This window comes from Vigna umbellata, chromosome 8 (genome assembly GCF_029865625.1).
Source record: "Vigna umbellata cultivar VRB3 chromosome 8, Vumbellata_1.0, whole genome shotgun sequence".
Taxonomy (NCBI): Eukaryota; Viridiplantae; Streptophyta; class Magnoliopsida; order Fabales; family Fabaceae; genus Vigna; species Vigna umbellata.
The window spans coordinates 35,318,337-35,341,818 of record NC_142172.1 but is presented as its reverse complement, the minus strand read 5'-3'; the positions used below and the strand labels follow the sequence as shown (position 1 = coordinate 35,341,818).

General features: G+C 28.9%; 1 protein-coding gene across 1 annotated transcript; it reads left to right on the top strand.

Annotated features, from left to right (window-relative positions):
- The first annotated feature begins 19,992 nt into the window (after positions 1–19,992).
- Positions 19,993–23,308, top strand: LOC124848928 (metal-nicotianamine transporter YSL1-like). Its single transcript, XM_047326754.2, has 7 exons — positions 19,993–20,106; positions 20,268–20,675; positions 20,802–20,974; positions 21,239–21,333; positions 21,435–21,569; positions 21,655–21,959; positions 22,181–23,308. Exons 2-7 carry the CDS (start codon positions 20,297–20,299, stop codon positions 23,107–23,109), a joined length of 2,016 nt encoding a protein of 671 aa, XP_047182710.1. The 5' UTR covers positions 19,993–20,106; positions 20,268–20,296; the 3' UTR covers positions 23,110–23,308.
- Positions 23,309–23,482: the final 174 nt, after the last annotated feature.

The following is a 23,482-nucleotide window of genomic DNA, read 5'->3' as shown; positions in this document are numbered from 1 at the left end:
TAAATATTTATATATTAAGCCATAAACTATTTAATTTAAATTAATGACTACTGGAAAAAATAAGTAATGACAACATACAAATAAGAGAGCTTCTAAAATAAAAGTCTTCTGTTCATGTAACCAAATTCCGAGTTCAATTAAGTAACCTAATAGTGTGTTTAGACCAAGCACCTCAATTAAGTAATTCATTTATTTGGTAAACTTAAATTAATCCGTTTATTTGGTAAACTTAAAATTCTTCGAAACAAAATCACTTGTTTGGGAAAAAATTAAAAAACAATAATAAAATTTAAAAAGTATTTGAAATAACTAGAATATTAAAATTTATAATTTTTTACAAAAAAAAATTAACATAAATTCTACCTTTAATCACTCTTTTCTGTATTAGATATGTATTATTAGGCTATTCACTGAATATTCGTTTAAAAATATTTGTAAATATTTTAAAATACATAAATATTGGATACTTAAAAAATTATTTTATAAATTTTTAAAAATAAAATTACAAAAAATATAAAATATAAAATATAAAATATAATATAAATTAAATTAAATATAAATTAAAATTAAATTAAATTTAACCTAATAAAATATAAATTAATTTTAATTACAATTAAATATAATTTAACAAAATCTAAATTATATTTTTATTTTTATAAATAATAAGTATGAGTAATATAATACTCACACCTAATTTGTATATAAGTAGATATTAGTATTAAATACACATACATACCAATTATCCATAACAAAATATCAATTATTTATAACAAATTTTATACGCATGTTTCCACGTGTACAGTGTTTTTCCATCTATACTCAACTAATAATCCCTTTCCATTAACCTATACACATCCACATTGAAAATATTAAATTTTAGTGTTATTAAATATTTAAATTTGACTAATATATATATATATATATATATATATATATATATATATATATATATATATATATATATATATATATATATATATATATATATTCAATTTAAATTTTAAAATATATATTATTTTAAACCGCTTTTTGTTTAAAAATTCGAATTTAATTATTTTATTAAAAAATTGAAACATCAAATATTTTAATTATTCTGTTAAAATATTGTATTTGGTATATTATTCCATGTAAAAGTGAAATATAATATTTTTCAAATATCTCATAATTTAATTTTGTGAAAACTTAGAAAACAAAGTATCAGAAGTGATAAGTATTTTAAAATAATGAGACCGAATATTTTAAAATTAAAATAATTCATTAATATAAATAAAATTTTTTAAACTCGTCTAATTATTTAAAACATAAATCATCCCTTTAAAATTATTCATCCTAGTTTTCTCTCCCTTCTTCCTAAGAAATTTCTCTACTCGCTCATCTGTTTGACAATCAAGAAGTTCATATGAGATTACAGTTGAGTGATCTCCATTTCTAACCGATCAGTTCTTCGTTTTAGAACAAGTAAGTTTCTACGTCTTTTTCCTTCTTTTTTCTGTTTATGATCATGCTTATGAATCCCTTCGTATGTGTTATTTGTTCTTTATTCTTGATTCTTTGTAAATATGGGGTCCTAAGGACTCACTCTGATCACGATTTGATGATTTGTAGGCGTTTTTATAGTTGCTTAAGTTGGAAGCAAGGGTTTCGACGTTCTTAGAGTTCAGTAGCTTCAGTGTAAAGTAAGGGAAGCTAGTGTTATTTTGTAATTGAATTATTGAGTGTAAAATGATATTTGATAGTTCAAGAAAATGATGCATGTTGTTGATTGTGTTAAAATGATTGTTTTTTAGTTTGGAATGCTAGTAAAATAATGATTATTGGTTGAATGATGTTGGTATGTTTTGATGAATTGTTTTGGAATTGATTCTGGTTATAGTTTTGTTGTTGAGTGTTTGGTAGTGTTAATTTGGTTGTAATGTGAAGAGAAGTTAGTTTAGTTTAAGTTATAAGTCAATAGCTCAAGTAAAAGTAAGGGTTTGATAGATGAATTTTAGAAATAGGAGTCTAAGGGAAGAAATATCTATTTAAAACATTTTCTATGGATATATAGAACTTGTTTGAGTCATGTGTAGAAGTAATATGATATGGAAACAAGTGTTAGTCAATAGAGTGGCTTTTAAAAAGGTTCAAATTCATTTTCAAGGGTTTTGACAATTAAGTTTTTGAGAAAGTGGTTTTAGAGTTACACCAATGTTTTAAGGTTACTTCTTGAGTCTTTTAGAACTTGTTTACGAGTTGAGTTTGGTCAAATCTGTAGTGGATCTAATATAGAGTATGTGTGTTATTTTTGTGTTACATTTTAAGTTCAATTTTGAGGTTTTAGATATTGAAAATCTAAAATATAGAGGTTGCAGTGAATTTGAGGTGTTGGGGAATGTTTTTGAGTCATTTATGACTTGTTAAAAACCTTAGTTTGCAGAAATTTGAGTTAAAAGTTGTTGTTTTGAGTTTAGGTCTTTTTAGAGTCGTCAAATGGACTTAATATACTTAACTTTGATCTAATAATCAAAGAAGTACTTTGCCTTAATTCTAAACATGTTTTTACATCAATTATATGATGTAAAGAATCCATTTGGTCATTAGAACAAATCCCAAGTGCATCAAAATCCATAAACAAAGTGTGTTACCAACTGATATGGCACTCGAGCGCCCCCTAACACCAAATTCCAATGGCATTAGTGTTTAGCACTGGTGTCAAGAGGTTGAGCGCCAACTTCTAGGTGCTTGAGCGCCAGCTTCTAAGCGCCTAATTGCCAGCTATTTCTTCCTCTTTAGGTGTTTTTAAGGCTTTGTTGAGATTTTCTTGATTGTTGTTTATGATTTTGTGATAGATATTTAATGATTTATTTGTTCTCTTACATGGTTATATGAGATTTCTTAGTATGTTTATGTGGAATATATGTATATGATTATGTGGAAAATATGATGATGGTGATAAGTATTTGTTGGTTAAGTGAATAGTATTGATATAGATTTAATTCCATGATCCTTGTGGAGATGTTACATGGTGGTATCCTGTAGTGTTGTTAGTATGAATGGTCGGAGTTAAGCTTCTTGATACTCTCAATAACCCTAATCTCAAGTAAAGATGGATAATTATGTTGTGGAGAATAACATGAGGTCCTAGTCTGAGGTCTTTCTTCATGTAACAAAGGGCGTTTTAACAAACTAACCTTGTGTGGTAGCTTAGATTGAGCCAGCGGTATTACCACTACAAATGCATGAACCACCGTAACTTGACATTCATACTATATCCAGATGGTAAAGTCTTAAGTCTATGGCAGGTTTATGATAAATGTTTCTTTTGTGTATGCAATATAATGTATGATGGAATTTTACTTGATTAAGATAAATTGTTTTACCACTAACTCGTGTGAGCTTAGGAAAGAAGTATCTTTTCAAATGATTTACCATAAGAATGAAAAAAAAAACAACACTATAGATAGATTGAGTTTCTCCAATGTAAGAATTCTTTCTTTAGAAATTTTCTGTCTCTTATAAATTATCATCTATGGAATATTTTATTTTAATAGTTTTATACTATTAAAATGGAATGTTACAAATTTCAATAATAAATCTTATTTTTAATTTTTTTAACATTCATAATACATATATTTTATATTAAGAAAAAAAAATTAACATAGAAATAATATTTTCGAGATTTTGAAATTTTTTGTAAAATAAATTATCCTCTATTTGACAAAATAGTTAATTTTATCTTTAGGATTAATATTAAAGAGTCATCTTAATATAATATAATATAATATATATATATATATATATATATATATATATATATATATATATATATATATATATATATATATATATATATATAACTCTTACCATTTTAGATGCAAAATGTCTTTATATATGTTATGTATATTTACAACCTCATGGAATCTAAATTTATTTCAATAAATGTTAGTCAAAGTTTCACCTTTATCAACAGAACCTAAGTCATTACTATCTATGTTTGATAAACCGAATACAATTTACCAATGAAAATGAATATAAAATGTATCAATAAATAAATTAATTTTGTTTAGCATAAAATAAAAATCATTAACATAATTGCTTTTATTTTTTTAAAAAAATGGTAACAAATCAACAATGAAATTACATATTTTAAAGTAGATTAATTAATATTTTAATATTTTTCTAAAAATAAAAGATACTTTATTTTATAATACATACGTTTATTTTAGGTTTAATAATGTACTCTATATACATTTTCTATTAATTTTAATTTAAATTGAAACATTCACTCTAAGAAAATGATTAATATACAGTGCATCCAAAATCTATATTTTTGCATTATATCATAATCAGGACACGTTCACACCGCTTTTACCTTTTTACTTACAAAATGAATATTTTTTTATTATAATACAATATTTTATTAAATGAAATAAATGTAAAGTAGATATTTTTAACAATTAGGATGTCAATTTCTATTTCCTTTTTCTCCCTCTATATATACAAAAGTAAAAATATATTTATCCCTTAAATAATGTGAAACAGTGTGATGATTATGGACGTAAAACTTTAGATCAATTACATATTTGTAGGTAAATATTATAATTAATATTCTTATATTTTAAAAAGAATATGTATATTAAAATAATTGATAAATGAAATGTCCAATACTTTTAAAATTATAAATAAATTTTCATATTTAATTACCATCTCTCAAATTTTTATTTATTAATTTCAATATATATAATAAAAACTTGTTAAGTGAAATAATTCAATTTTATTGATAATAAATATTGTAAATGCGTATGCCAAATTATTTGTTTATGACGAAAGTAAAAATATATAGAATTATTGTAATTCTAACTAGAATTATTGTATATATCTGATTATACAAAAGAAATTACCATAATTTTTTATATATTGTTACGCATATCATACATTCAATTTTATCAATATAAAGATCGGATAATTTGGTATCAATTCAGTGCATATTTTTTTTATTAAGTAGTATTTACGCAATCTTTCAACTAAAATTTATATATATATATATATATATATATATATATATATATATATATATATACACTTTTAAATTTTCTTAAAAATCATAGACTTTATCCACTCCTCAATAATTTATTCATTTGAAAGTTTTATCATAAAAATTAAGTGACGTATTCCCTTATATCTCGTTGCATAAATCACTAATCACAACATACCTTTTCCTGTTATCATTCATATATCTGTTTTTCGATATTAGAGAAGGAAAGGGAGAGTGGGTTCAATGCATAAAACTTTTTCAAGCACTTTGTTTAAGTTTTTGTAACAAATATTTTAATATTGGATTATTTATTTATTTATTTTATAATTGTATGTATGCATTTTATAAATATTAATAGTATGACGAATACCTACGAAATATAGCATAAAGAAGTTGTGTTTAGATTTGGTTTTTTATGGAACGATGAAGTAAAAGGAAATTATAAGAAAAGAAAGAGGCAAAGTAGCTTTTGATTTCACTGAATGAGTAAAATCTAATATTTTAGTTTAAGGAACTTTTCGTGAAAGTATTTTGACTGTGACGTTTTATTAAAAGATGAAGTATTGAGTATAGATCCTTTTAAACATACGACTTTCCGTGTATGCAAGTTAAAAAATTATGTTTTGTTTTTATGAAGTATATAAACAGATGTTCTTATTTCAAATTTGTTAATTGGTATTAATAAAATTAGTTATCATATATTTAAAATATTGTTGGTTTTAAAGATTGAAATTCTATTTTATTTGTAAAAGATGTTTCTATAAATAAAATGAGCAAGGATTATATAAATTATTTTTGTCTTTTGATTCTTAAACGATATAAAATTATTAGATGTAAAAGTTGAAAAATATATTAGTAATTTCAATGTGATGACTTTAGATCAATGTTATGATATTTGTTGAACATTATTCATGAATGATTATATACTCAATCATATGTTTTTGGTGTTACATGAGAGTAATGAGATTGTCATTTTTTTTATGTGACGCATTAGGAATTTTGAGTAAAAAAAGGTAAATGTATTAGGTGACTAGATTAGGTTTGTGGTGTCACGTGGTCCAAGTCCTTTGTATGAGGATCAAAATGGTTGCTCTCAATGCCAATGTACTAGCTCAATATTGTCACTTATTTAGGTTTTAACTTTAATGAAATGGAAGAACTATAGCTATACTCAAGTTTTGATCAACTTGGGTGTGCTTTTCATTTTTCATTATTGTTAGTTGATTGAATATATTTTTGTTTCTGGTGATATTTATTTTGTTGGATTTTAATTATTGCAATCTCCTAAAATTTTGGTAAAATAGATGTGTTGAAAAATGTAAAATAAATATTTAAAAAGATATATAAAATAGTAGTTTAGTTTAACTTACAAGATAAAATATATTGTCATCATCAAGTTTAGTTCAATTCAAGTCACTACAAATTCAAACTATTTCAAATCAGTGTATCATTAAAATTAATAATTAAATTTAATGTATTATCTCTTTTGAACTATTTCATATCATTGTATGATCAAAATTTCATCATGGTTTTATTTCTGAAAAACATCATGGCAAATTATAAGGATTTTTTTATATAAATTGATTTTGATCTTCTTTTTTAATGAGAAACTTTTTAAATTATAGATTTTCAAATTGAATTCACATGCTTAACTCAACTCAAAAACTTAAGATAACTAATTTATAAATCTTCTTTCTTATATAATACTTAATTTTTTATATATTTATTTAATGTGATACTTAAACTCATTTAAATTCTCAATAATAACAAACAAATTTTTTCATTATCTCTTAGAAATTATATATGTGAGAACCTAGAAAATTGTTTAAAAGTATTGGTGGTTTTTAAATATGACACTAGAATATTTTATTAATAAAAAGTTAAATTTTTTTCATTTTTCTAAACTTCGCCTCTACCTTTTCTCTATACTTTTAATCATAGTTTTTATCATTTTAGAGTTAAAAAATTATAGGATTTTTCCGGTGAAGATCTCTACAAATCTATCCAATTATATTGAAGAGCAAAGTAAGTTACTTTTTATTTTTATAAGCTTGTTTTAGCTTTTTGGGTTGCATGTGAGGGGTTACTCAATGCATATGACTCAATTATGTGCAAAGTGAATCTCTATTAGTTTATGATCATGATGAAACTTTTAGATTCTAATTTGGAACTTATAATTAGATCATTATGTGAGAAATAAGGAATAATAATAAGTTAAGAGGTTGTTTAACAAAGACAAGACAAGTTAATCTTTCTTACACTTTGATTTAGATTGTCTAAATTGATATAGTTTGGTACTTTGTGATTTGATTTTCTTTTAATTGGTATGTTGCACTTAAATGATTTGATTTGATTTTGTGAAAATTGGTTAAATGAGCAATTTGTGATTTCATGATAATTTGATCTTTAAGTTGTGAAATTGGGGTTGAATATGTGGGGTGGTATATTTGGCTTCTAATGAGTCATTTTAAATGAATTGATGTTGTCTTTGACTAAAATAAAATATGTTAAAGATATCATAAAATAATGAGTTAAAGATATCATATGTTATGCAAATTTGTATATTTGGGTTATGAAGACTCATTGTAAAGAAGTGGACTTTAAGTTTAACTCAACCCAAAATAGGCTTGTAAGGTGAGGTTTGCATCCATAGCTCTGATACCATGTAAAGAAGTGGATGCAAACCTCACCTTACAAGCTGGTTTCGTGGGGTTGAGTTAGGTTTAAAGTCCAATTCTTTACATGGTATCAGAGTTATGGTTGCAAACCTCACCTTTCAAGTCGGTTTTGTGGGGTTGAGTTAAGCTTAAAGTTCACTTCTTAACATAGTATCAGAGCCAGATTAGAGCCTATCCTAAGGATATTTGTTGCTTGCTAAGCATATTGTTCCACCCGCTATCAGGCCATTATCAGACCACCAATTAATGTCTAGTCTCACGCTTGAGATGATGTCTATATCTCGGTGTGAGAGGGGTGTATTGGAAGTCTCACATCGACTAGAGATAAGACCAATTTATAATATATATATATATATATATATATATATATATATATATATATAAGTGGGTGCAAACCTCACTTTTTAAGTCGGTTTTGTGGAGTTGAGTTAGGCTTAAAGTCTCTACTTTTTAACACTAATTGGGTGGTCAAACTCTCGCAAAGTGATTGTTAAATTTGAGTGTAACTGAGAGACAAATGAGGATTTTTTAATGGGTGAGCTAACTCTCGCTAAACGAAACCCAAATTCGAGTTTGAGAGAGTGTCAATGGAGGAAATGGACATTGGATGAGTGTGCACTCCAAATTTTGTTTCAGTACTTGACTCGTTGGAGAACCATTTAGTCACTAAGTGAGTGTTTTTCTCAAGAAAGCTTGCTAAGTAAGTAATTAAACTGGCTGACTATCAAATTGTTATTTTTGAAATATGGTTTGAAATGTGAAATTATTATTCTAGTGTTTGATTCATTGTATAAGTTTGAAATTGAGTCTAGAATAAATATGTTTGTGAGTATATAAAATGTGTAATTGATTTGAATGTTAGTAGAATTATACAATATATAATTATGATATATAGATATTTAAAATTATCATTAGCTTTTTTTTATTGTTATGTTCTCTTTCACTATAACCATAACCACTGCACGACATGAAATTGAAAGTAAATCTACACATGAAAAATAATGAAAGTAAATCTACACAGTGGAAATGTTGATTCGGATGAAAATTTCAAATATATATATATGCCATTGCAATGCTTCTCAACCATCAAAATCAATAGTACTGTGATTATATACTATATAAGATTATAGTAACTTTATTGAATGAATTATGAGAATCTTGTACTGAGAGGGCTAAAATATCCAGAAACTTTTTTTTTGGATGAGAAAGAAACAGCTGAAAGGAAGGAGCAATTTATCTCTTTCTCAGAAAGAATTGTGCAAAGAAGAAATGGTGAGAACCTTTGCCATTATTTTTTCACTATGCATAGTCCCAATATGATAAGGTATTTTTTACTCAACTTTTACACAAGAAGATAAAATTTGAAAGTCTGCTCATAAAAAAATAAGGAAAATGACACTTGAACAACCATTTTTGACAACATTTAGACACGCGCACACGTGTCAAAATCTGAGTGGTCCATTTTCATTTAATTTTTCCAACTGGACCACTCAGATTTTGACACGTGTGCGCGTGTCTAAATGTTGTCAAAAATGGTTGTTCAAGTATCATTTTCCTTAAAATAAACTTTTAAGCCTGTTTTTCATTTTATTGTGCAATAATAAGTGTTTCTCTTGTTTGGTTGATTGTAAGATTAGATGAGTATAGTGGTCAATTTTAAGAAGTTTGATTGGTCATGTTTGTTAATTTTTGAATTTAGACTTATTTATTTATTTATTTTGGCAATTGTTCATAACTTAGTTATGTTGCAGACTTTCATTATCAACTACTATTTCTTAGATTCAACCGCGTATTCATGATACGGACTTTCAACAAATAGTTAGTACTTCATTCTATTTTTTTTATAAAATATTTCAATTATCATAAAATATTTGAAAATATTGATAAACAATATTTTTTATATAAGAAAATAAAATCTAACTAATATTAATTTAAAAGTCTTAATAAAATTGGAGAAAAATCTATTGACTTTAAGATTTTTGTATTAAATATGGTCCAACATGATGCAAGTTTTGGCATTTATTTTAACTCAACTTTATCACTGCAGTGAATGAACTTGGACATTGAACTTATCCCATTTGTTAAGACAACCAAACCAAGACTTCTTCATCTACTTTTTTTTTGGTATGTGCCTTGTAATAGTGAATTTGATTCGAGAAATAAGAGTGAAAGGAGATCTTACTGGGAACTTCCAAACTCAAACTCAGAAAAGAAATACAAATATTTAAATTTATTTTATAATTATAAGTGAAAATTCATGCACTGTGTGCATGTTTGTTTGTTATGATAATAAAAAATAATAAAACTATTATTAATATCATACTTATAAAATTAAATATAATTTTTTTATAGTTTTATTGTAAATAATTTTTATTTATTGGATAAGTAGTTTTATAATTAAATTTAGAAAAAAATGATAAAATAATTATTTTAATTTTAAAAAATTTATTTAAAGAATAAATCTGAAAAATAGATGTGAATACTAATTTTTTTTTCCTTATATATAAATATAGATATTAATCTAAATTGTAAGGTCCTGGAAACTATATGGGCTATGGGGTCCTATTTTCTGAGGCCCAAAGGGCCAAAGGCACCATGACCTTAGAAGGGGTTCCTTCATTTTTCAACTCTGATCTAATTTTCCAGTCACTCTTTCTCTCTCTAAACTCAGTTCCATTTTCCTCCTTCTTGCTCTGTCTTCTCTCTACACTTACACTCATTTGAACCGTTGAAATTTCAAATAGGTAGTGTGCTTTCGTTCATGGAGTTGAGAGCTTCCCATTCATCCGATTGAAATTCCGATTTGGGCGGGTAAGTCAATTTCTCCACTCTTCTTGAACCTAGGGCATGCAACTTTACTGGTTGCATGCAACTAGTGGTGTTCCTTTTTGATTTTCTGCCTATTCTAGCTCTAAGAGCTGTTTTCATCACCATTTAGGTGGTTGTAGGGCACTGTTTGGGTTCTCTCTGTGAAGGCACGGTTAGGGCACTCTAGTTGGCTATACTGCTCAACTTCAAGGTAAGGGGAGCTAGCTATTTATTTTTCTTTGTGTTGTTGAAATGTATGATGTATATGTTTGATAAATTAGGTTTTGTCTTACTGTTAAGTGTATTTTTGATGGTGAGCATGTTGATTGGAATCTGTTAAATATGTGAAAGTGTGTATCCATGGTGTACTGAACCTTATTTGACTTGGATGAGCATGTGTTGGATGTACTGGATTTTTGGATTGGAGTAAGAACTCTGGGAAATAGTTAAAATGGATAGTGAGTGGGTACATGTACTGTTTTAGGTTACTGTGAGGGAAGTGGAGTATTGAAATTGGGCAATTGGGGTCTAGAGTACCATAGGACAGTTTGGGTGGTTTAGACAAATTAAATGTGGTTTGTTGAGAGTACTTGTTGGTAGGATAGAGGAACCTTAAAAACTTGAGTTGGCACATCCCTGATCATAGAGCAGCCCTGGCCTGGTCCAGTCAGTTGTGACTAGTCATATGTGCTGGCGTCGAAGGTGAGTTTGATGCGTTCAGACATTGGATTCTTCTCCGGTGACCAATTGGGCAGTTTAGGCTAGGATCACAAAACTGAGTTAAAGTCTCTAGCAAATGGTTGAAGTGGAATTGAGTCCATAAGTTGCAGTAATTGATGTTTTAAAAGATAAAACTGGATTTAATCACTTCAGATTAGTAATGGGGAGGATTAGAATTATCTAGGTCAGTATAATTAAGCTTAATACTCGAATTGGAGGCCTTAGAAGTTAGCCAAGGGTCCTAAAAATGGTAAGGACTGGTGTGAGGGTGTGAGTCTGCAGAATTTGCGTTCTGCAGATAATGCAGGGTCGCCATGCGAGCTGTCTCGCATAGCGAGACCCTGTAGAGGGTGCTCACTGTCTTGGTAACTCATTGTGCGAGGTGGTGCGCTGTGCGAATTACCAAAGGGTGATGCTCTCTGTTTATGGACTCGTCATGGCGAATCCTGTCGCTATGCGACTGGTGGCGGTCTGGGATCATTGCTCATTTAATTCGAAGGGCGAGTGGGGCGCATAGCGAAAGCTTTGGGGAGGTTGGTCTCTGTCTGTGTTCTCGCATAGCGACCTAGATGCGCTATGCGAGAGGTTGAAGTCTGATGTATGTTCCGACTTAATTCGCTATGCGAATTAAGGTGTGCGCTGTGCGAAAGCCTCATGTCTCGCCCTGCGAGTAGGATGCACTGTGCGAATTCTTTTGGGACAAGTCTCTCCTTTTACTCTCTTGATTGATTATAGTGTGTGAATGTATGGGATGTGTATGGATGCACTATGATAATATGATGGTATCTGGATAATCATGTATGGGTTAAGTTTCAAAGTGACAATATGGTTCATGGACGTAATTCCATGATCCTCAAGGAGAGGATACATGGTGGTGCCCTGGTGATGTGTAGAATGATTGCATGGTAGCTCAGTCTTGGGGGTTTTCCTGACGCTCCAATGGTCTTTCATTCTCAAGTAGAAAGGATTGATCCATGTGGTGAGGAGTAACAGGAGGTCCTAGTCTTGGAGGCTTCCAGTATGCTCCAGGGCGCGGAACGGACTAACCTCGTGAGTGTGGTAGGGTGGAACCCATTGGCAACGGCTTTGCAAAGCAGTAGAGGCCACCATGAGTGCATAACCCGCCATAGCTCGGTAATCATTCTGGTCCGGATGAGTGGTCTATAAAGCAATGAGTCTTGTGATGTCAATGTACCATGTTTGAGTGACTTTTGCATGTCGTGTGTGATTGAATAACATGATTTTTATATCTAGCTCACTCTTGCTTGTTTGTATTGCTTGTGTATGTTTCTTCTTGCGATGATCATCCATTTGGATGGGAGCATATGGCGAGGAGGTTCCCTTGGAGACAGCTTTGAAAGTTGAGGACAATGCTGTTGCCTAGTCTCCTAGGATGTTATTAGTTGATTCTGTATTCTGAAATACTATTTCCCTTTCAGCTTACATTTTAGATCTCTTTAGAGTTTAAGCTTAGATTATGAAGTTATGCATGATGATGTCTTTATTATATATGATTTCTATATAATTGGGATGTCACATAAATCACATTAATTATAGTTTAATGAATGATTTCAAATTAAATTTAATTAATTAGATTTAGATGACACATATTTTTAAGTTTTATAAAATAAAAAATAATAATTTTCATCATAAATAAATGCTTGATTAAAATGATTTCTAATTAATTTTAATTGACACATTTTTAGTCTATTTGTAAAGTGTTAATGAGTGGTTGAAATTATAGTTAAGGCATTATTGAATTTGAAATTATTAGATATCATAATCTCAATTTTATTATCAATCTTATCAAAATGAATCAATGAGATGGAGATGTTAAAAAATAAAGGAAAAAAAAGAAATCAAGAGTGGTAGAAATTAATAATAAAAAAAAAGGTTTATATGATATGTAGCAGTTGCATCACACCAACCAACCCCTGAACTTGTTATGAGAAATTTCATTTTCGATATTTAATGAACCTATGTTCTTGTTCCTTTGTAGTAAGACAGCATTTTTACCTAAGGTACATTGCACATTCCCAATTCATAGCTAAAATAGCATTTAAATTGTGTTTATTTGAGAACAACAAAAAGTTGTGAAGCCAAATAATTGATTCTCTTATTTGTTTAGGAATAGCAAAAAGTCCAAGATTGTAACATGTAATTTGTAGGACAAGACACGGATTGAAAGGAAATGTTATTTTTTAAGTTAAGTTCGTAATTGTCTATGCACTATCAGACATGGAACAGACACCACCACGCATATATTTATATTTCTACATAAATCAACTACTAAAGGGTCCCGTGATTCAGATTCTTCACTCATTTCCTCACCCAAAATAATTATTATCACGGGTTACCTTAGATTCACTGTTTTTTTTTTTATCTGTGGCACCTAATTTTTTTGTTGTGTTTTACGAGAGAAAATGATTTTTTAACAATTACTTTATAATTAATTATATGATAGTTTGTAATTAGTCTGTTTCAAATATATGAACTAATAAAATAATGATACATAATTTATTATTAAAATAAATTGATAATATCACATAACATATCTTAATATATGTAAAATAGATGAATGTTTGGTGAGATAGATGACCACCAGTGCTATGCTCCCGTCTGAAATGGAAAGAAAAAGAAAATTAAGTAAACAAGGATAGTTTTGAAATGGATGCTAGAATATGTATTTAAACACTGATTAATAATTAATGAATAATAAATAAGTAATTTCTAATTCTTTTAAGAACAAAACAGGAAAATGTATTTGAATTTATCATTGAAAATTAAGTAAATTGATATCTGATTTTTCTTCTATAAAGTATTTATGATTTTTTCTTCCTATAAAAATAAAAGGAAATAAATAAAAATACATACTCAAATAGGAAAACTATGACTCCTTTATATATTTAAGACCATTTTTGTATTTTTGTGTTCTACCACTTTTAAAATTTGTGAACTATTGATATTTGTTTTGCAAAATCATCTTGACAAACGTTTATTGGAGCTTCGATGCTGTTTAGGAAGATGGTTGGAGCATAGTAAATGATGTTATACCAAGAGTAAAGTTTTTGTTCCTCTTGGTTGGACTATTCTAACCTTCTTTTACTATTTATAATATATTTTTAAATAAATAGTGATTTAATATAATAAATATTAGTATGTTTTATTTTTAATATAATAAAAACATAAATTATATTTTTTATTTTATTTAAATTTTACTAATAATTGAAGTAATTAAATATATATTTGATCTTTAATTGTTGTTGTTTATGTTTATTTATTATATAAACCATTATACAATATTCAACCTTAATCATTAAATTTTATTTAATAAATATAGATGAAAATTGTTAATAAATTTTAATTATTTTAACTGTTAGAAAATTATAAATAAAATTAACTGAATTAAAACTTTTATATTAAAAGTAATTTTTTTATTATATAATAAAATATATCAATAACTATGTTTTAGCGAAGACACTATTTGCAATATTTTCTTTTATTTAATTTATTTAAATTGAGAGTCATGATTAGAAATAAAAATTCAATACTTTATTTATAAATTAAATATTATATTTTTTTCCTCTTAACTCATTATATCAGATATGAGATTGAATAATAAGCAAGGTGAAATCTTACATTTCAGAATCTCTCTTAATTTATTTTATTAACTTTTAAATTACTCTCTCAAATATTTTTGTATTTTTTAATATTAGTTTTTTTTATGATTTTTTCATTTATTATTTTATTCACAAATTTTGATGATGTATAGTTATTTTAATATGTAAGAAAGAAATACAAGGCACAATAATAGTTAATAGTAAGGTTGATATATTTTGAATCCGTGCACACAATTTATGATTGTTATACATTAAGAAGTTGATGTATGAACAAATGTTTTGACCTATTTGCCTGCATTATGTCAGAAGAGATAAAATGAATAAAATTGACTAATGTAGAAAATGATCACTTATTAATATTATTAACAATAATAATAATTAACTTTAATAATAAAAAAGTTACAAATGGAATTATTATCTTCTTAATGCGAAATAAATACTTTAAGTTACTTAGTAACTTATTTTAATGCTTGCATATTAATAACTAAACATTGAAATAAAAATATTTTTTAATATTTCATAATAAATAAATATTTTTAAATATATATTATATTTAAAATTTATGATGAATAATTTAAATTAAAATATTAAATTATTTTGGTATAAGTGGTTTAAGGTTTATGGATAAAAAAGGTGATGAGATTGAGATGGGATCTGGTATGACCCAATAATCTTATGGATAAGCCCACCAACTACAAGGCTTAATATAAATAAATTTTGCTGTATGCACCCCTGTAACATCTAACTACACCTTCATAATTATTAAAATAATATTTCATCCTTTATAATTCTTGAAAGTTCTTCAAAATTTTTAGAACTATATTTTTAGGAAAAAAAATTGAAACATTATTTTCTAAACAGAACTTTTAGAACAAAATTTTCAAAAAAATATGAAAGACATTTTGAAACAAGATTTTTGAAATAATTTTTCAGTTTCATATATATATATATATATATATATATATATATATATATATATATATATATATTTATATAATATCTTTGTAGTATTAGTATAGGATTCAGTTAATGATCATGGACTGCTGGAAGAAAAGGTCATGTATATATATGAGAACTCAAAACTCTCCCCTATTGCTTCCATTTGAGTTTGTGAAGACAAAATTTTACATCTTAATTTATTAAAGAAATAAAGTCTAAAGTTACCATTTCCCAGCCCAAAAGAGATATGCAATAGTAAAATTAAATTTAATAAAAGAAATAATTAATTTGCATAGTAGTTAGATTTTATTTGCATACACACTACTTTCAAATAGTGTTTATGATCAATCAAAAGATATAATTTTAAATATGAAAATATATCATGATGACAATAATACAAAATTGATATTAAAAAAAAATTGGGGGTTTCATCGAAAAAGATTACACACTATTAAAAACATTGGTATTAGAGTTATTTGCTTATTGACCCTATTTAATTTATAAAACTAATATGAATGTATAATTTATAAATGAAAACAAAAATATTGAAGTACCGAAAAATGGAATACAGTTGTAAATCTGCATTAACTAATTATATTATTACTATTATTATTATTATATGCATGGTGATTATACTTATTTACATATATGTTTGTTTCAATAAAAGAAAAATCATAATTTTTAATATTATTATGTCATTTAAGGTTGAAAATAAAGATAATTTATAAATTTACTTATTTTGTAGTTTATAAAACAATCCTTTAACACAAACTTCTGATTATATTAAAAGCAATTCATATAGTAAATAACAAGCAATTACAAAAATTTGGTGCTTGACTTCTTATGTAGACACAATATGTTTAATTAGATTTTTTTTCCCATGATTTTCATTGATATACAAATATAGTTTCCTTCTTTATTTGATTGGTGAGAATGAGAAAGAATAAAGATGGTATTATTTGTAAGGTCAGAAAGAAAAAAGAAGAATAATTATGGATAAGTATAAAATAGCTTACCATTATTTTTTTTAAAATGTTATTCTATTTTGTTTGGCTTGGTGTAGGTTCCAAATACTTTTCTTTTCTTTTGTTTGATCCCTAGAGGAAGGAGAAAAGTGGAAGAAAGTCTTATTCATACATTTAACTTTTTTTATATCCGAATATTTGCTTAAATTTTCTCATATACTCAATAACATAAAAATTTATTAAAATCTCCATTTACTTTTTTAATTCACATAAAATAATTTCCATAACTCGTCCACTCAAGAAACAAAATTTTCCAAATGCTTATCAAATCAATCATTTACCATCCTCTAATTATTGAAGTACATAATCTGACATCAGAACTTGATTTTTTGAGTCTCTTGTCTAAATACGAACAAAACACAACACTGTTAACTTAGTTTTTCCTTTTGTTGTTAAGCAACTAATGTTATTCTTTGTTCTTAACAGCGTTATGATTACTATGCAGTTGTGAAAGCAGTTGGATTTTGTAGGGTTCCAAAAAGACAGAAAATCAGTGTCAAGATGAGGTTTAGGCAAAAGCGTACGAATCAGGCACATGGCGACCACACTCCACACACTAACTAAGGTAGAATTTGGTGTTACGTGTCAATGTCGTGTTTCATTTGATCTACCATGAGCCACTAGATTCAAATTCAAGTATCCATTATAGAATTAGTGGTCATCACAAACACAAACGAAAAACCTTCACCTTTCTTTTCTGTAGAAATAGATGCCACCTATAGCCATAGCCACTCACACATGATAACATGCATTGATGCAGAAACACTTTCACTTCTAAATTATCTAACTTACCCTTTCGCTCTGCATATATGTACAATTACATTCAGACACAGAATTTGTGCACGATGTGATGTGTGAGTGTAGCATCTTTCAAACAAACAAACCAAGTGCTCATATTCAACGGTTCTAATGATGCAACTAAATCATCATCATCATCACCATCTTCAAATGCTAGGTAGAAAGTTCTGCCATATTTTCAGCACCCAATTCATCACACTTCAATTATTATCCTATGAGCTGAAATCAGCACACATATATAAAGTTTCAGACCAGATTTGATTTGCAAGATATAAACTTTTTATTTCCCACATCTTTTAATTGCTTCAAAATACCTTATTTTATTAATATTAGATATATTGTTAAAAAGAAGAAGAAAAAAAAAAGCATTGATCCAAGTTTATCAGAATTCTATCGTTTTCAAACTGGATGCTGATATATGACAGGCCAACCCATCCACTAAGGGATGCAATCAATGTAGTGTTTCAATGGCTCACCTTAGTCTCCTTATGGGAAGAGAATCTTTGCCACTAGTTACAAATGTTATCAGAACCTCATGCGAGGGTAAATTTGGAAAATGGTGGGTCAATAGTAACGTTAACTAGTCAAAGCAAACAAGAGAAAAAAAGCTTTTGGTGATTCCACCTTCACTGTTGCCATGGCAAGTGCATCCAATTCATTACCTTTGTGCGTGTGCCTGTTGTGTGTGTGTATATATATATTCTGATTCTGAACGCATATATATGTAGTTGGACAGATGAACCTTGCCATTTTTCAAAGTGCTACATATTTGCTGTTGTTGTGGCGAATCTGTGAAAAGTAAATTTTCCGATAGTCAAAACTGTTTGTTCCTCGAGACTGTAAAGTGTATAGTTTATGGGTTCTTCTTATTCAAATTATGGAGCAACACTTTACAGAAACAAAACAAGGTAAAGAACTTAATTTCCCTCCTATTTTAATTAAAAAATACTACAATTTTTAATTTTTTTTTTCAGCCTTTATCAATCAAATTACATAATTCATGATGATTATATTAGAAAATTTTCTTTTTTACAAGTAATTAGTGATGTAATAATTGATATTAGTCATTATAATAACATGATATTCTTTTATGGGTGTATGTTTCTCGTGTATTTTATTTTTTATTTTTTGAATTGAACACAGATGAACTAGATTTTCAAACAGGTGAATGGAAGTTAGGTGATATTAGAGTGTATTGTGAGAGAAATCCTTGACTTTTACATAATTTGTAATCAAGTTTTATTATTATTTTTAAATGGAAAACATTGACTACACTGTCTAAAGATGGATCAAAACCATAAACATGTAATATTATTATACTATATAATACTTTTCATATTTTGAAACAGCTGTGATTCACAAATTTTCACTGTTACATGAAGAAAGAATAATTTTTATTAATATCTATTTCCTTTTAAATATTCATCATTCTAATCACAAACCAAGTCGGGTTCTATTAAATATTAACATTATATTTGTTAAACATTTTTTAAATATATATTATTAACTATAATATTAAAATATACTAATTTCTTCGTGTGAAAAAAAGTATAATTTCTTTTGGAATTATAAGATTAACTTACTAATAAAATAAAGTTAGAGGAAAGAGGATTATAGGAGGTTATATATACAACTTTTTCATTAACAAAATATTAATAAATAACATTTGTCAATAAAAAACCTATAACTTTTTTACTATACAGCTAATATATCCTTTTAATTACTTTCATTTGAGATCAAGGACTGTTTAACCTCCTTATCTTGAAAAATATTGTTTTGTATGCATTCTAAACACTGTTTAATCAATTGAAGTAATAATTGTTTGTAATAGAAAATTTCTGTTTTGATACAAAAAAAAAAATTGTACATAAAGGACAAAAAAAAAACAGGAAACAATGTACAATATGAGATTATTGTATGAACAAATTCGAATTTGTTATCTGCAGTATGATTGGTGGACACAAGGTTGATTTTCGGATAAATGAATAGTATTTTTGTAGTGTTTTAAATCCGATATTTATGGATGATATTTTAGACACCAGATCCCAACCACTGCATTCCTAGGTCAACAAGCCTAATGTGTGAAAGTTAAAATTATATATCACAACAAAAAGAGTTTGCAAGCAAATAAACATAAAATTCAATAAATACGAACATCTAACATGTAAAAACTTTTTGCGGACATAAATTACGATATAAACAACTTGTATTACTATTTTTTTTTCACTTTCTTATCTGAGAGATTCTGAGAGATTGAATATATTTACTAAGAGAATAATAATTTATAAATACTCTGATAAAGCCAATGATGCCCAACCAATTTCACTGCAACAAGAAGCCAAGTGAAGTTACTGTTTGTCCCATCTAACTCTGCTTCTATATATGTACCCCACATCAATCCATACAGTAGTTGTGTCTTTGAGAAAAGAAAGCATCTTAATATCTTTCATGGTCCATCCAATTGGTGAGGAAAAAGGCAAAGGAGAAAGAACAATTAAACTAAGGTAAGGAGGATGTTAACTGTATATTATAATTCCACTTTTCAATATTTCTGCTCATACATCACAACCAAAGAACATAGTATTAATACCAAACCGACATTATCAGTTTTGGTATGCTTGAGTTGTGTTTTTGTCTAATGTTCAAAGTTTGTGTTATATAACAGGTCATACAACTGTTACTACAGTTAGAGAGATGATGATCTCCCCGTCTAGTGACCTTAAGATGGAAGAAGAGAAGAAACTGGAGATAGTTGAAAGAGAGGAAGACTTGGAGGATCAGCTACCTGGGGATCAAGTTCAGTCTCTACCATGGAGAGAACAGATAACTCTGAGAGGAGTGTTTGTGAGCATGATGATTGGAATCATATATAGCATAATAGTCATGAAGCTCAATCTCACAACTGGCATGGTTCCTAACCTGAATGTTTCTGCTGCACTCCTTGCCTTTGTGTTTATCAGAACCTGGACCAAAGTTTTGCACAAGGCTGGTATTGTAGCCAAACCCTTCAGCCGTCAGGAAAACACCATCATACAGACTTGTGCAGTTGCATGTTATAGCATTGCTGTTGGAGGTTAGAGTTTTGTCTTCTGTCTTTTTGAAAATATATGTCCTCTTCATATATATTTCTCACTGAATTTTCACTCTCTTTCTCTATGTATACTTTTGTTTAAAGTTTGATCTATGTATATATTGGCAGGAGGATTTGCTTCTTATCTGTTGGGATTAAACAGAACGACTTATGAGTTGTCTGGAGTAGAAAACGAGGGTAACAGCCCAAATGCTATCAAAGAACCTGGATTTGGTTGGATGACTGGCTTTCTTTTCGTGGTGTGTTTTGTAGGCCTCTTTGTCTTGATTCCACTCAGAAAGGTATTACCTTTATATCTTTTCTGTGCATGCGCAAAGTTTTGGATTCGATGTCTTTGCTGCACATCTTTATGTGATTTACATATGATTGGATGCATGTATATAGAACTTGTTACAAACACTCATCAACAAAACAGATCATATTTTTGTTTTTGTTTTTATGATATATTGGCTGACTTGATGAAGTGATGAAGATGAGCGAGTTGCATGTAATGAATGCTCTCACTAGTAAGAAAATACTTCTTACAGTACTTCTTTGTGCTGCAGATCATGATAGTTGACCTCAACTTGACTTATCCCAGTGGTATGGCCACAGCTGTTCTCATCAATGGTTTCCATACCCAGGGAGACAAAATGGCCAAGTACCCTACACCTCTCTACTATGCATCAGCCTTTATTTGTTGCAATTTGCATATATAAGTTCTACTGTTATAATAATTTTTATCTTCATAAAATATTGCAGGAAGCAAGTACGGTGTTTCACAAAGTATTTTTCTATCAGTTTCTTATGGGGTTTATTCAAGTGGTTCTTCTCAGGGATAGAGGACTGTGGATTCGAACAGTTCCCCACCTTTGGATTACAAGCTTGGAAGCAAACGTATGATTGTTTAGTATGCTAAGTGCTTCTAAATGAAATGTTACATCCCACATGTTTCTGATCACACTCTGGATTTATTTTGCAGATTCTATTTCGATTTTAGTATGACTTTTGTTGGAGCAGGAATGATTTGCTCTCACCTTGTGAACGTGTCTTTGCTCCTTGGAGCTGTGATCTCCTATGGGCTCATATATCCACTCACAGATAGACGCAGAGGAGACTGGTTCCCGGACAATTTAGAAGAAAGTAACATGAAGGGTCTATACGGTTATAAGGTTTTTCTATCAATCGCTCTAATCCTCGGTGATGGCATATACAACTTCACCAAGATTCTAATTTGCACAGTCCTCAACGTCCATGACAGAATAAAGAGCAAGAACAATAAAAATGGTAAGATCTGTCAAATTCACATACTTGACTTTGTTTCTATTTTATTTTCCAATTATGATGATGAAGATAATAATAATAATAATAATAATATATTATATCTAATGATGAGATCATATTCTTACTGCAACAGTGACTACTCTTTTAATTTTCAATTATGATGATGATAACAGTAATAATAATATATTATATCTAATGTGGAGGTTGTGTTCTTACTGCAACAGTGACTGCTGATAGAAAGGAGAAACCCACTGAAGACACTAAACAAGCTGAGACATTTCTGAGGGAGAGCATTCCCATGCGGATTGGAATAGTTGGATACGCCGTTTTAACGATAATTTCCATAATTATTTTGCCTCGCATGTTTCCTCAGCTGAAATGGTACTACGTTGTGGTTGCTTACATATTCGCTCCTTCTCTGGCATTCTGTAATGCTTTTGGAGCAGGTCTGACGGACATAAACATGGCATATAATTATGGGAAAGTTGCACTCTTTACCCTGGCAGCACTTACAGGAAAAGAAAATGGTGTGGTGGCTGGACTTGTAGGTTGCGGTCTCGTTAAATCCGTGGTCTCAGTGTCCTGTATTCTGATGCAAGATTTCAAAACTGCTCATTACACACGTACCTCACCCAGAGCCATGTTCATATGCCAAGTAATCGGCGTTGCAATGGGCTGTGTGACAGCTCCTCTCAGTTTCTTCCTATACTACAAGGCATTCGATGTGGGAAATCCGCAAGGAGAATTCAAAGCTCCTTATGCTTTAATTTACAGGAACATGGCAATCATTGGTGTCCAAGGTTTCTCGGCATTGCCCCAGCATTGCTTGCAGCTTTGCTTTGGGTTCTTCGCTTTTGCCATTGGAGTAAACATGATCAGAGACTTTTCACCAAAAAAGATTGGTAAATGGATGCCATTACCAATGGTCATGGCCGTACCATTTCTGGTTGGAGCATACTTCGCTATCGACATGTTCATAGGTAGCGTGGTTGTGTTTGCATGGCACAAGCTGGACTCCATGAAGGCAGAGTCGATGGTTCCAGCAGCTGCATCTGGACTCATTTGTGGGGAAGGACTATGGACTTTACCTGCTGCTATTCTAGCTCTTGCAAGAATCCATCCTCCCATTTGCATGAAATTCGTTCCCTCTTAAAGTTTGACAGACAACAGGACAAGCTGTTAATTAAATGCTATAGGAATTAGCTAGCGTACCCTCCTTTTTTCTTGGTGAACACAAGTACACTCTGGACTGACATCATCCATATGCATTGCAGAAGAGTGTCAGTGTAACCGCAAACAGTTTGTAACATCAAAATTTTCTGACAAAAATAAGGTATGTTTTTTTTAGCGCAGTTCTTGCAGGTACAACCCATCCCAGCAAAAAAAAGTAAAGAAACCCATGTAGTCTTGAGTAATACATGGTTTTTCAGCCTTGCCAGGACACGGACTTAAGAATGTATAACCAACGAAGTGTAAAATCGCGCGGAGGATCAAACAACGAAAATAAGCCTTGAACGGGAATAGAA